Source organism: Monodelphis domestica, chromosome 4 (genome assembly GCF_027887165.1).
Source record: "Monodelphis domestica isolate mMonDom1 chromosome 4, mMonDom1.pri, whole genome shotgun sequence".
NCBI lineage: Eukaryota > Metazoa > Chordata > Mammalia > Didelphimorphia > Didelphidae > Monodelphis > Monodelphis domestica.
Genome location: NC_077230.1, coordinates 300,877,891 through 300,893,110, shown reverse-complemented (window position 1 = coordinate 300,893,110; position 15,220 = coordinate 300,877,891). Strand labels below are relative to the sequence as shown.

The following is a 15,220-nucleotide window of genomic DNA, read 5'->3' as shown; positions in this document are numbered from 1 at the left end:
AGACCTAATGAAGACTTAAACCAAGGAGGTTGATGGATAAGTTAGAAGAAAGCGGCTGCGAAAACTGTTAACAAGTTCAAAATGTCCAGATTTGGCAACTGAATGGACATGCAGGTTGGGAAAGAGAGATGAGGTTGTAAAGCCCGGAGATTGGAAGAATGATGATGCTCTCAAGAGAAACAGGAAAAATGAAAAGAAGTGTAAGAGTTTTTCTGGAGAAGAAAATGGCAAACTACTCTAATATCTTTGCCAAAACTCCAAATGGGCTCATGAAGAGTCAGACATTTCTAAAGTGATTAAACAACAAATATAAGGTTTTTGGGAAAGTCAATGAATGACAATCACTCTTGATTCCACTTCAGGCACAGAGGGACCCAGCAGCAATGAGTTTAGAGTCAAAAGGCTTGAGTTAAATTTCCAGCTGGCCATACTTCTATGATCTTGTGCATGTCATCTAAACAACTCTGGGACTCGGTTTCCTCCTATGTAAAATGAGGGTGTTTGATTAGCTGGTTTTCAAAATCCCTTCTAGTTCTAAATCTATAATTCTGTGTTATTTCTTTTTTACCATTCATCTTGGGGAGGAATTTGGGAGGGAGAGAAAGAACATGGATTGAAAATTGTCAGAAAACAATTATTATTATTATTTTTAAAAACCCTTATCTTTAAATCTTTTAAAAATTATTATCTTTTAAAAACCCTTATCTTCTGTCTTGGAATCAGTATTGATTCCAAGACAGAAGAGTGGTAAGGGCTAGGCAATGGGGGTTAAATAACTTAAGTCACTCAGCTAGGAAGTGTCTGAGGTCATATTTGAACCCAGGACTTCCCGTCTCTAGGTCTGGCTCTCCATCCACTGAGCCACCCAGCTGCCCCCTAATCCCATGTTCTTAAAAGAAGATCTCACCACCAATGAATGGTAACTCATTTTCCTTGATTAACACTCATTCTCCTTACGGCTCATTTTTATAGCTTACCTAAATCTTTCATGCCACTCTATTTTACTGTGTTTTTTCCCCAAGCCAAGTCGGAATTGGAAGATGGAGAGGAAGGAGATAAAGAACAGCTGGCTCCCATCTGGTGTCCATGCCCTTCAGATCCTCGAAGATGGGAGACATCCCCAGGTTGGGGCACTCATTGAAATGAAATCACTCGCTATTGCTTTCTTCCATGGCTTCATCTGACATCTTAATGCATCATCATTTTCCTCCTCCGGCAAAAAAGGAAACGTAGAGCTTTTGAGTGCACCAAGAGAAGTGCACATGCGATCTCCTCGCATTTTAAATGGCGTGTTTTCGACGATGCCCCCATCCACTTCGCTCCCTCCTTTCTAACCCCGTCTCTGATTTCTCTAGGAAACGTTGCCTTCTCTGCCTTTCCCCACGTGTCTGTGGCCCCTGGCTCCTCGCCCTCTGCGCATGCTCTGCAGACTTCCGTCATCTTCAATAGCCCCGGCCCCTGCAAGACCCTGTGGACAGCGCCTCATTCTCCCGAAGGGGCTCTTTGGTTCTGCTGGGCCCCAGGGGGAGAATTCCGGGGAGCGGCTGCGGAGACAGGGAGAGATCACAAAGACCACGGGAAGAAGGAGCCGTTTGATAGGTTAAAGGAGGAGGCCGGTCAGGAGGCCTGTGTGGAGAGGCTTGCTATGATTTAGTGAAAAGAAAACTCAATCCGTGTCCGTCATCCATCGTGCTTAAGTGTCGTGTCGAGTCCAATTCTAGAAGTGGGGAAGCCCAGCGGGAACCTGATGAATCACCTGCCAGGCTGCTTTGTCTCTGATTTAAGAACCGCGGCGCGCCGCAGACAAATACAACTTGTCCGGTGAACCTGCACGCAGCGCCCAGGAAACGACGTGTTAAGTGGGCGAAAGCACGGCGCCTCCAGACACCCCGGGCCCTTCGGCCGAGCGCTGCAGCGCCTAAGAGGGCTGGACAGCCTCCAATGCAGCGATCAGAACCAGTCAGTGGAGTCAGTCCTCACTGCATGACTTGTGTGAAGGAATGAAAAATCCCGTTTGTATTCAGAGAGAACGTAGATAGTCCTACTGAGGCACTGCTGAAAATCCATTTTCCGTCCTCTAATTAAGTATGCAGAGAGGAGGGAAGGGAACACGCATTTATTTTACTGGGCAGCGCGGTAGCAAAGTGCATGCCGGGTATGGAATCAAGAGGACTCATCTTGAGTTCAAATCCAGCCGTGGATACTTGCTAGCTGTGTTCCCTTAACTCTGTTTGCCTCGGTTTCCTCTTCAGAAAAATAAGCTGGTAAAGGAAATGGCAAACCCCATCCAGTGTCTTTGCTAAGAGAATCTCCCCAAAATGAGACTGTAAGAACAGGGCACAGCTAAAAGTGACTAAACAGAAACAATAACAATACAGCTCTAATTCTATTACAAACATCCTTACAGCCAGCCAGTGATGTAGCTATCCCATTTTACAATGGAGGAAACTGAAGCAAACAGAGGTTACATGACATGCCCAGAGTCACACACCTATAAGTGTCTGAGGCTGAATTTGAACTCAGGTCTTCCTGACATTAGGCCCAATGTTTTATTACTGTACCATTTAACTGGAGAGAATGTCAGTATTCAAAGTCAAGAAGACCTGGGTTCAATACTGGCTAAGTGATCCTGGGCAAGTGAGGTCACCTTTCAGTGTCCATGCATCTCCCTTATTGAAGGCTAGGAACTGATTTGCATTCGCAGAGAGGAATTTTGTCATTTGAAGTTCCTTTCACACAGATGTGGGGAAAAAAATCAAGGATCAAATTTTCACTAGAAAAAAATTTTAAAGAACTTATTTTGCTCAGAATGTAAAATATACCCACATACCAAATCATACACTCATTGTTATTCAGTAGTGTCTGACTTTGTGACCCCATTTAGGGTTTTTTTGGGCAAAGACCCTGGAACCCTTTGCTATTTCCTTCTCCAGTTCATTTGCTGGATGAAGAAACTGAGGCAAACAGGATCAAATGAGAGTCACAGCTACTTAGTATCTGAGGCTATATTTGAACTCAGGTCTTCCTGACTCCATGTCTGGCCCACCTAGCTACTCTGTGCTACACACACACACACATGAAGGAAGGATTATTCTCTTCCTTCTCTAGAATGAAAGCACTGAAATTTTACTAAGACAAACTGTAACAATGCGACTTCTCTCCCCCCCTCTATTTCTCCCTCCCTCCCTCCCTCTCTGTCTTTCTCTCTCTCCTCTCCCCCTCTCTGTCTCTCTTTCTCCTCTCCCCCTCTCTGTCTCTCTCCCCCCTCTCCTTTCCTTTTACACACTCTCTCTCTCCTTACCTCTTTCTTCTTCACCCCCTCTCTCCCCCACTCTCTTCTCTCTCTCCCCTTCTCTTTCCCTCTTTACTTCTCTCCCCTCTTTCCCCTTCTCTCCCCCTCTCTCCCCCCTCTCTGTCTCTATCTCTCTGTCTGTCTCTGTCTGTCTCTCTCTGTCTCTCTCTCTGTCTCTGTTTCTCTCTCTGTCTCTCTCTGTCTCTGTTGCTCTCTCTCTCTCTGTCTCTCTCTGTCTCTCTCTCTCTCTCTCTCTCCCTCTCTCTCTCTCTCTCTCTCTCTGTCTCTCTCTCTCTCTCTGTCTCTCTGTCTCTGTTGCTCTCTCTCTCTCTGTCTCTCTCTCTCTCTGTCTCTCTCTCTCTCTCCCTCCCTCTCTCTCTCTGTCTCTCTCTCTCTCTGTCTCTCTCTCTCTCTGTCTCTCTCTCTCTGTCTCTCTGTCTCTCTCTCTCTCTCTGTCTCTCTGTCTCTCTCTCTCTCTCTCTCTGTCTCTCTCTCTCTCTCTCTCTCTGTTTCTCTCTGTCTCTCTCTCTCCCTCTCTCTCTGGTGGTAGTAATCTAGGCTCTAGACCTGATTTCAGGACTCTAGAAACTCCCTTGGTGCAGATGCAAACTATGACTTAGCCTCCTGGACTGTTGCCTGTGGGCTCTGAAGCTGAAGCCGATCCTCCAGAGTCACCTATTCATCCGATGCAGGCCTCAGGTGCTCCTCAGTCCAGGGCTGGCCCTCCAGACCCTGTGCTGCCCTGCCTCTTCCTGCGCTTCCACAGCCTCCATTTTTCTATAGGCCGGGGCTGAGGTTCCCTGGGTTCTCCTGCCTCTTCCTCCCACTCTGCCTGGTGCCTTTCCACAATATCACCTCCATATCAGCACTACCAGGTTGGACAGAGAAAGGAAAGGCTTGAATTCATTCACTCCCCACAGGCTTAAGCTCAGTTTCTTGTTCGGAGAGCCCTCACAGGGCACTATCACAGCCTGAGAAATGACTGAATACCCAGCATCAAGTCCCTGCAGAAAGTCAAGATGGTCTCTCAGGCGCCCGCCAAGCAGTCCTCGCCGCTGCGTTCTGAAGGCCACAGCTAACGCCCTGCGGACTGCCCTGGGTCCCCGTGATGCTGAGAACACACGTCTCCATCCTCTCCCGCCTCCTCTCCCTGGGCACCGCTGGCCGCCCTCGTGTTCGCAGGCATATCTGCCTGAAAATCCGACTCGTTTTTTCCTAATAGAACAAATAACGCCGCTCCCCCAAACCGTCTGGGTCTGTTAAGAACCAAACAAGAAAAGCTGTCCCCGAGCCCTCTGGGACACATGGGGCCCAGTTGTGGACGGCAGGACTCACCTTCCCAAAGAAATGCTGAGTAGACACAGCAAAGACTTCAAAGCCTCGGATGGCCCTTTGCAGTTCTCCCTGAATGGAGCTCAGCTGCTTGGATTGTTCTTCACATTTTTCTTTCAGTCGTTGAACAAACTGCCTTTCCGCTTCCCTGGCCTGTAGATCGGGTTTGGTGGCAAACCCATTTCTTGGAGCAGCAGCCCTTTGTTTTGGGTATCCTAGGAGAAAAAAACAGATGAAATAAGGCTTGGCATCGAGGTGGCGTAGTGCCTAGAGCTTGGACTCGTGATAGATCCGGGTTCAAATCCTGATCCAAATGTGAAGTTTCAAGAGTTTAACTTTTTGATTTCAGTTTTCTTAGCCTTGGTTTCCTCACATGTAAAATAAGGATAATAGTTCTTCGCTGGGTATTTTTGTGAGGATCAAATATAATAACATGTGAAACATTTGTTGAATCCTAAAATCTCTCCATAAACACTATAATGATGATGTTACCACATTTGACTAACACTTTAAGATTTAAAGAACATTCATCTCTAATAAGGTCTAGGTTCGGTTACCAGCAGTGGGGGCAGGGAAGAAGGATACATTTATGATTTTTTGTCCCTTAATTGGCTAAAAAACAAAAGTGACTCAAAATATTCCTTTCACCTGTGAGCTCTTACTTCTTTTTCTTTCAGTCAGAAGCATGTATGAATCACTGGAACCTGGCTGACCAAATCTCAGTTCCCCTGTACTTCTTCCAGGCCCTTTCAAGTCTGCTGTGTGTGTGGGAGGGGAATCTGAACTAAGAAGGAGCTCTCTGAGGGCAGGAATGGATTTTCATTTGCCTTTGTATCCCTAGAGCCCAGCCCAGAAATGATGTGGCCTCTTGCTTTCTTCCTTGGGTGAGAAATTGTAGGATAAAGTAGATAAGCAAGCTTTTTTTTTCTTAACCAACTAACAGATCTCTCAAGGATTTAAAAATCATCTCCAGTGTACAGGATGCCAAGTCTTCTATTTTCTATTTTCTCCAAACATTTCAACCCAAAATTTCACCTTCAAAATTTACCAAGCACTGTATTTGGGTTCTTAATAAGTGCTTTTTTTAAAAACTCTTAACCTTCTGTCTTAGAATAGATCCTAAGAATCCAGGACTTCCCACCTCCAGGTTTGGCTCTCTATCCACTGAGCTACCCAATTTCCCCAAAAAGGATTTATTGAAAGAAAAAAGTGATATCTGTGAAGAGTCCAATTTATCCAGAAATCAGAGCTTCTGTCTGTTGTTATTTTTAGTTGTGTCAGTCTCTTCATTACCCCATTTGGGGTTTTCTTAGCAAAGATATGGAAGAGTTTTACCATTTCCATGAAACTCCAGCTCATTTTACAGATGAAGACATTCAGGCAAATGGGATTCAATGACTTGTCCAAGGACACACAGGTAGTGTCTAAGGTCAGATTTGAACTCAGGAAGAGGAGGATTTCTGACTCCAGCCTCAGCTCCCCTTAGCTGTTCTAGAGCTTCCCTACTTGCACCTACATCTGATGAGCTTAGCAGAGTGGCCTGCATCAGGTAAGTGCTTAATAAATCCTTGTGGAATGAATGAATGAATGAATGAATGAATGAATGGATGAATGAATGAATGAATTCCTGTTTCTTTGATTGCAGATGCTACTGTTTAGAGCCTTTTTTAAAAATAATTATCAGCTCCCTAACACACCTTCTTTCTATGTATGTAAAATTCTAAATTTTAATGGGACTTTTTACACAAGTATATATGAAGATGATTATAATATGTGGGTGAGCCTCGGATACTTCTAGATTAACATGCAAACTCTTCTGCTTGGAACTTAAAGTCCTTCACGACTTGGTTCCAACCTATCTTTTTATGTTGTTGTTATTGTTTTTTTAAATTCTTACTTTCTGTCTTAGATTTCTTAGTATCCTTTCTAAGGCAGAAGAGAATTAAGAGCTAGGCAACTGGAGTTAAGTGACTTGCCCAGGGTCACACAGCTAGGAAGTATCTGAGGTCAAATTTGAACCCAGGACCTCCCATCTCCAGGCCTGGCTCTTTATCCACTGAACCATCTATGCATCCTATCTTTCTAGGCTAATTTATATATGAGTCCCTCTCTGTGTTCTATGATCCAATCAAACTGGTCTTCCTAATGTCTTCTGTACACGACATTCCATCAATCATTTCTGTTCCTTTGCACTGGCTGTCTCTCCAAGCCTGGAATAACTTCCCTCCTCTCTGATTCTGGGAAATTCTGATGACTTTTGAGGTTCAGGTCAAGCTACCCCTCCTATGAGAGAGTTTTCCTGATTTTCCCAGTTCTCAAGGCTCTCCTCACAAAATTACTTTGTCCCTATTGGACATACTTGTTGCATTTGACTTATACATGTACGTCATTTCCTCCCACAAGAATGTAAGCCACCTGAGGGCAGGAGATATGGTTTTTTTGTGTTTTTGAGTTCCAGGTACTTAGCATCATGTTGGACATAGTGTAGCCCCTCATAAATGTTCACTGAATTAATTCAGTTTCACAGGGCAGAACCTGATAATAGAGCCTGAAAAAAACAACTGTGTCTGAAATTCCAACCAAAGAGCTCCAATGCAAGAACTTATTTTAAAAAACAAACCAAGAAATGATTTTTTAAAAAGCCCCTCTTAGGGGCAGCTGGGTAGCTCAGTGGATTGAGATTCAGGCCTAGAGATGGGAGGTCCTGGGTTCAAATCTGGCCTCAGACACTTCCTGGCTGCATGACCCTGGGCAAGTCACTTGACCCCTATTGCCTAGCCTTTACCACTCTTCTGCCTTGGAACCAATATGCAGTATTGATTCTAAGATGGGAGATAAGGGTTTATAAAAATAAAAAATAAATTAAAAGCCCCTCTTGTCCTCAATTATCCATCATTTTTAGTATGGAGGCTATAAAAATGTACCCAGGATTCTTCCTGCATGTTTCTGGTGAAGGCTCCAGATCAGCCATTTGGATGCAAGAGTGGAAAGCAATTGGTGGACCATTTCGTCTAGCCTATGCCTGAATAATTCTCTTCTACACCAGGTCACCCAACTTGTAGGCCAATGATGGAGACCCTCCACACTCTCATTCTTAAGAGTCTTAAAACACTCTTTTCCCCCAAATCTCTATAAACATGCTGAATGGAAGATGGGCAACTGAATTCAGATCAGAATTAGAATTGTGCATCATTATTATTTTAATTTTGCATTAAGGGGCAGTTAGCTAGCACAGTGGACAGAGCTCCAGGCCTTGAGTTGGGAGGATCTGGGTTCATATCTTGCCTCAGATACTTTCTAACTATATGACCCTGGGCAAGTCACTTAATCCCCATTGCCTAGCCCTTACTGCTCTTCTGTCTTAGAACTGAGATTTAGATAATTTAATTTATTTTTAACCCTTACCTTCCATCTTGGAGTCAATACTGTGTATTGGTTCTAAGGCAGAAGAGCAGTAAGGGCTAGGCAATGGGGGTCAAGTGACTTGCCCAGGGTCACACAGCTGGGAAGTGTCTGAGGCCAGATTTGAACCTAGGACCTCCCGTCTCTAGGCCTGGCTCTCCATCCACTGAGCTACCCAGCTGCCCCCACTTCCTCATTTTTTACAAAAGAAAAACGAAAGTGGACCCGAGATTCCTCTCTTGGGCCAGAGCCAATGGGCTGAAGCGGTTCCTTGAACCTGGCATGCCTCAGAGCGAGGCCAGCTTCTAGAGAAGTCCGTCCTGTCGGATACAAAGCACGGTTTGTTATTTTTTACAGTTCAGTCCTTCCAGAGCCTCTCAGCAGCGCAGGCAAAAAGCAGCCGAGAGACGGCATTGTATCGGCTGCCCTGAGCTGCTATCGCTTCACCGGGGTTACTCCAAGAGGGCAGCCATGTGACGGGCTGCTGGTGTTTATTCCTAAGGAAATCGTCTGCCTTTGATGGCTGCGGGTTACCATTTGATTACTGTTGTGGCGCTTTTAAAAGCACTTGACTGTCCTAATGAGTGTAACTGATTTTCACCAGCTCTCCAAGGGTCCTTTTCTGAAATATTAAAAAAGTAAAGAAAATAATAAATCCGGATCTGAGCTCGGGGCATTTACACTATTGACATTCCTGGCCGATTTGGTCACTTCTGGGCTGCAGGAAGTTAGAAAGCCCCAGAACAGTGGGTGTTTTTATCCATTGAATTTACTTTCTTTTAGCGGATGGAAGAATAAGAAATAGCCAATTTCCTTTTCTCTAGGAGGGCAGAAGAATATTGTGGGAATAGAGGACTCAAAAGAACTCTGGGAAAACGGTTTCCTTACCTCCCTAGGCATGTGCTTGGACAATGGGGTCCTTGTGTTCTTCTGGCTGGGAAAACCACGTTCGCTTCTTTACTTGGACACCTATATCTAAAGCCCACATTCCACGTTCTGATAAAGACGGTGTAAAAACAGGTTAAGGTCAACTTCTACATTCTAGCTACCAGGCCGTGGACGATGCACAAATACAATTGCCTTCTGAGACTTTTAGTTATACTTGAAATTTCTTTATGACTAGAATCTACAAGGAAAGACTTTCTAGGGTATTTTAGCCGTCTGCAACAATATTAAAAAGGGAACAATAACCTCTTTCTATAGCACTTTTAAGTTTAGGATGCTAAATCTCTAGGGCTAGAAATAACTTCAGAGACCTTCTAGTCCAAGCTCATTTTGTAGATGAAGAAACTGAGGCCCAAGGAGACTAAGTGACTTATTTATTTAAGGTCACCCAGCCAGTACATATTACAGGTGGGCTTTGAACCCAAGTTCTCTGACTCTAAAGTTTTTGCTTTTTCACTTGTACTACTCTGCCTCCTTTACCTGGACACTGTGAGTTGGGTAGCACGTTATATTCATTGTACAGATAGGGGAAACTGAGAATCTGGGAAATTCAGTGACTTACTCAAAGTTGAATAAGCAGAAGTTTTAGAGCAGGAATTTGGGCAAAAAAAAAATCCCTAGGTCCCTCATTTTTTTGCTTAGGAAATAAGATTTTAGAAATGAGACTAGACTAATATTTCAGGGCTTTACATGGGAGTATATTTTCTTATTTCCTTTAGGCTGAAAGACTTTTCACATTTGTTTTTCTGCATAGAATTCACTCTTGGTTCTGACTTCTTGTTGTTTAGTCATTCTTCAGTCACATCTAACTCTTTGTGACCCCATTTTCAGGTTCTCTTGGTAAAGTTTGTAGTTTGCCATTTTCCTTTTCCAGCTCATGATTACAGATGGGAATTGGTGGTTTGCCATTTCCTTTTCCAGCTCATTATTACAGATGAGGAAACTGAGGCAAACAAGGTTAAGTGACTCACCCAGGGTCATACAACTAGTAAGTATCTGAGGCCAGATTTGAACTCAGGAAGTTGAGCCTTCTTGATTCCAGGTCCAGCTCTCTATCTACGAGACACTTAGCTGTTCAGCTACCAATGACGAATTAATATTATTGTTAATAGTTATTTATTAACCTAGTAGGTGCCAGATAATGGACTAGGTGTTGGGATTACAAAATACCAATAATTACCACCCTCAAAAAAGCTCATAATCTATTTGAGAGTAGAACACATGTCTGGAGAGAAGGAATCACTGGATACATACAGAATATTTAAAAAAAAATCCCAGATTGTGGAAGTCCTTAAATTGCCATGAAGTCTTCACTTTAACCCAAGTCTTCACTTTATCCCTCTATTAAGAAGAGTATTATGGTTAGACAAGGGAGAGACTGAAGGAAAATTAGCTAATGAAGCCATTGAAATAGTTCAGATAAGAAGTAATACGTTTGGAACTAGAGTGATCACAGTATGAGTAGAGAAAAAGGAATGGATAATTGAAATACTTTGCTATAGAAGGAAAAGGAGTATGTATGTCTGTGTGTGGTAGAGGGGGGAATAAGAAGGAAAGAAATCCAAGCCTCTCTGGTTGCAAACTTGAGTGCTTAAGAATAGGGTTATCCCTAAAAGAAACCAGTCAGCCTCAGTTTCCCCATCTGTAACGAGTGACATCATCTAGATGTCCTCTGATTAGTAAATAGCTCTCAAATATCCAGTGACCTTGGGAGACTGTGAATACTTGATTTGGGCCATTACAGATTTAGATCTGAAAAAGACCTTAGAGATTTTCTAGTCTAACTCACTCTAAAATTGTATAGATGAGAAAAATGAGGAGCAGAGAGGTTAAACAGTTTACCCAGTTACATAGAGAGTAAGTGACAGAGATAGATAATGGTTTATAACATGTGCAAAGCCTTCGCAAACCTTACAGGGTTATAGAAATGTCAACTATTATTAACCTTCCCTTATCGAGGCCTTTACAATCATTTTATTTCATTTCATTTCAATTAACATTTACTTAAATTTTATTTAAGCATTTAAAATTCTCATTTCATCTCAAGAGCAGCGGCATGGGATACCGGATAGAAAACAGAATTTGGACAAAACCAGAGAATCCTGGTTTGAATGCTATTCTCTACTTGTATAACTTTGGACAAGTCATTTAACTTTTGGGCCTCTTCTGTAAAATGGGAGGATTAGACTAAATGACATCTTGGGTTTTTTCTAACTCTAAATCGTATGATGCTATGACCCTATGACTCAATTCAAGTTAATGAGTAGAAGCAACATGGCACTATGGGTAGAATGGGCCGCTAGGTGGTATAGTGGATCCAGTACTGGGACCTGGGGTCAGAAAGAGTTGAGTTCAAATGTGACCTCAGATATTTACTGGCTGAATGACCTTAGGCAAGTCATTTAACCCTGTTTGCCTCAATTGCCTCATCTGTAAAAATGAGTTGGAGGAGGAAATGGCAAACCACTTTAGTATCTTTGCCAAGAAAACCCCAAATGGGGTCACAACGAGTTGGATATAACTGAAATGACTGAACAGCTACTTTGGGTAGAATGCTTAGAATGAAGTTGTAAAGACTTCCACTTGCGATATTTCCTAGCTATATGACCTTGGACAAATAAGCGGATGTCTCTGAGCCTGAGATTCCTAATACCCACCTCACTTACCTCATCACGGGGTTGATCAAAAGGGGTTCAAAAGAGATAGTGTACATGGAAGGGGTTGGTGAACCTTAGCGTGTCAGTTTATTATACAACTGCTGTGGGGGCTCTGGAGGGAGACTGTGATAGTCTGTCCTTAAAAAGTTCTGACTCCAGAAGAAGAGGGTAGAGAGTGCAGGAAGTACTTAAACTAGTCAATTCAGTAAATATTTGTAAAGTAGCTACTATGTGCCAAGCACTAGGGATACAAAGAAGAAAAAGCAAGATGGTCCCTGCCCTGCAGGAGGCTCAATCCAGTGAACACAGTATAAGAAAATATAATATGATATATTAATATATAATATATATACTCTATAACAATTTATAATAGATAATAATAAAATCAATATAATATATATTCACATATATAATCAATATATCAATCAATATAATCAATATAATAATAGATACACAGTAGAGATAAGATGTGGGAGAGAAATATGATTCCTTAAAAATATATATTTATATATAAAGCACTGGTACACAGTAGGTTCTTTATAAACGGTAATTCCTTCCCACTCCCCAGCTGTGACCATGGGCAAGTGACCTTGCCCCTTGAGACCTCTGGTCCCTTCTCTGTACAGCAAAAAATGTGGCATGAGAATCCTCTTTAAGGTTCCTTCCAGATCTAAGCATCCATGACCTTATTCAAGAAGTCCTTTATAATTGAGGGGCAGAAAGGAAGGAGAACAAGGAAGCGGTGGTTTGAGGAAGTTTTAGCCACTGAACTCCTCCTGGCTATTTGAAGATGTGCTGCTGCACAATTAAAGTGGCTTGTAAGGCTTGTGAGGTTAAATCAGGACAAATCTATTAAGGCAACATTTTATGCATGAGATAACTATCTCAACTCAGTTCATCCAAAAGGCAAGAACAATTTCCAGCTCTCTGATTTTCTTACCCACCAACGAGCAATTATGAAGTGTTTCTCTAAGGGCCAAGTACTGCATTTGATGATATCTCTGCCCTCAAACAGCTTACATTCTGGGGAGGAGGAACAATATGTACATCCATGCAAAGTATGCAAGAAATAAAATGCCAGGTGGATACAAGAGAATTTTGGAGGAAGGAAAGGCACCAGCTGCTGGGAAGGATCAGAGAAGGTCTCATGTTGGTCTCGTGAAGTATTTTGATCAAATCCTAAAGAAGGCTAGAGATTCAAAGAGGCTCAGGGGATGCTTTTTAGGCATTTGGCACAGCCTGTGCAAAGGTGCACAGTCTGGAGAATTCTTCTATGTAAGGAACCGTAAGCAGCCTACTTTGCCTTTCTAGCACCAGAAAGCTTGTGTCAATGGTGACGGGTTCCACTCATTTGGAGAAAAGCCCCAGAAAGTTCACCCGCTGCTTTAAATTTCTTTCTGTGGAAGCTCTCTCTGCCAGCTCCTGGCCTCTGGTTAGGAGGGAGAGGGAATAAAAGAGATGGCGGTCTCTGCCTTATATCTCTTTTGGCCCCTAGGGTGACGCCAGCCGTCAGAGAGGTTAGAAAGCTAAATATGAATGCCTTGCGTGCAAAGGCTGTACATCTGGGAAAGCGGAGCCCCTGCAAATGGAAAAGAGGCTATAAAATATTCATCTGCAGGGATTCCCCTCCCTCCCCAGCATTTTAAGTAGAAGGAACGACTTCATAATTTTACAGCTAAGAAGCTGACTTGGCACAAGAAGCAAACAGTGCAATAAGGAGGCCTAAATACTCCTCAAACGCAAAGAAGAAACAGAAGCCAAAACGTTGCCAGTTTTCCATCTCAAAGCCCCACTAAATCTCCATTGTTTTGGGGGGGCAACACTGTGACAGAAAATAAAGTGTTTTCTAACCTGGCACATATCTCCCCACAGGACTTAATGTAGATGTTAGGAATTCTTTAGAGTTTGACTTTCATGAAAATAGCTCAACTTCATTTTGGGAAAAGCCTGACATTTGGTTTCGAACATGAGCACCTCTTACCCAAAGCCCCCGATTTCTTCTTTCTTTTCAGGAGCCCCCTTACATTGTTGAGGGGTCTGGCTAAGGCTGAGACAAGAATGACACCTGAGATTTCCCTGCATCTCCTTGGGAGCGAGTGAGCTGTCTGACCGGGGTGGTCAGTGGAAGAGATAGGAGTAAAGATGAAAAAGTGGTCCCCATCACCCGTATGGATGGCAGGCCTCAGCTCCCAAGTCCATGGAGAAACTGCTCTTTGAAGCCAGGCAAGGTGGATTCAGAAACGCTGCTACTAGGTTTATATCCCAAAGACCAAAAAAAAAAAAGGGGGGGGGGAGGACCTACTTGTCCAAAAATATTTATAGCTGCTCCTTTTGGGGTGGCAAAGAATTGGAAATTGAGGGGATGCCCATCACCTGGGGAATGGCTGAACCAAATGTGGTGTATAATAGTGACGGGATACTCTTATGCTGTAAGGAAGGATGAGCAGGATGATTTCAGAAAGAGCTGGACAGACCTCCATGAACTGATGCTGAGTAAAATAAGCAGAACCAGGAGAACACTGTCCACAGCAACAGCAATATTGTATGATGATCAGCCGTGAAAGACCCACCTACTCTCCCAATGATCCAGGCTAATTCTGAGGGACTTAAGACAGGGAACGCTATCCACTCCAGAGAAAGAACTGCTGGAGTCAGAATGCAGATCAAAGCATATGATTTTTCACTTTAATTGCATTTTTATTTTGGGGTTTTTGTTTTATAGGATAATTCTCTTAGAAAAATGAACAATATAAAAATATGTTTTGCATGATAATACATGTATAACCCCCCCCTTTTTTTTTTGCTTGCCAGCTCTAGGAGGGGGAAGGGAAAGGAGGGAGGTAGATAATTTGGATCATATAACTCCAGAAAACTTATATGGAAATTACATATGGAAATATGTAATTAATAAAGAAAACTATTTTTATTTTTAAAAAATCATAAAATCTATGAGTTATAAGGGAGTCATAGAGGTCTTGTTAAATCCATCACTGTAAGCTCCATCCTTTTTACCTATTGAAATTGAATACTGTCCTCCCTGCATAGAGTTTAACATTATTAACAACATCCTATTGACATGGATATAGAGAAATTTTTAAAAACCTATTACCTTCCATCTCAGTATTAATTTAAGACATATGAATGGCAAGGCTTAGGTAATCAGGGTTTAGTGACTTGCCCAAGGTCACATAGTTCGGCATTGTCTGAGGTCACATTTGAACCCAGGGCCTCCTGACTCCAGGGCTGGCACTCGCTTTCCTGATATAGAGAAACCTTTGAACTATCTTCAAAATGTCATGTAAATTCCCATTAATATTCTGGGTGATCATGGGTAAGGGACTAATCTCTGGGTCTCAGATATTTTGTCTCATTGGATGAAATAGCTCTGGTGCCTTCTAGTTCTCAATTTATCATACTTCAAAATTTTTTCATGCAGTATGCAGTAAACACTGATTGACTAAGATATTCCAGTTAAATGGATTTCTGTGCTCAATTTTTTATCAGAAATGTCCAAAAGAGAAGAAAGGAATCTGGTATTTAAACCAAAAAAAAAAACCCCTGTAAGTCAGTCAGTCAGTCAGTCAAGTAGGCA

The 15,220-nt window shown here is 42.7% G+C and overlaps 1 protein-coding gene across 2 annotated transcripts in view; it reads right to left on the bottom strand.

The window, feature by feature from the left end:
- Positions 1-15,220, bottom strand: part of MTUS2 (microtubule associated scaffold protein 2) — a 726,305-nt gene that overhangs the window by 185,118 nt on the left and 525,967 nt on the right. For both annotated transcript variants that reach the window (XM_001376400.5, XM_056794728.1), the window contains one exon: positions 4,628-4,839. In XM_001376400.5, coding sequence (XP_001376437.3) covers positions 4,628-4,839 — 212 coding nt within the window. The remainder of the gene's footprint in view (positions 1-4,627; positions 4,840-15,220) is intronic.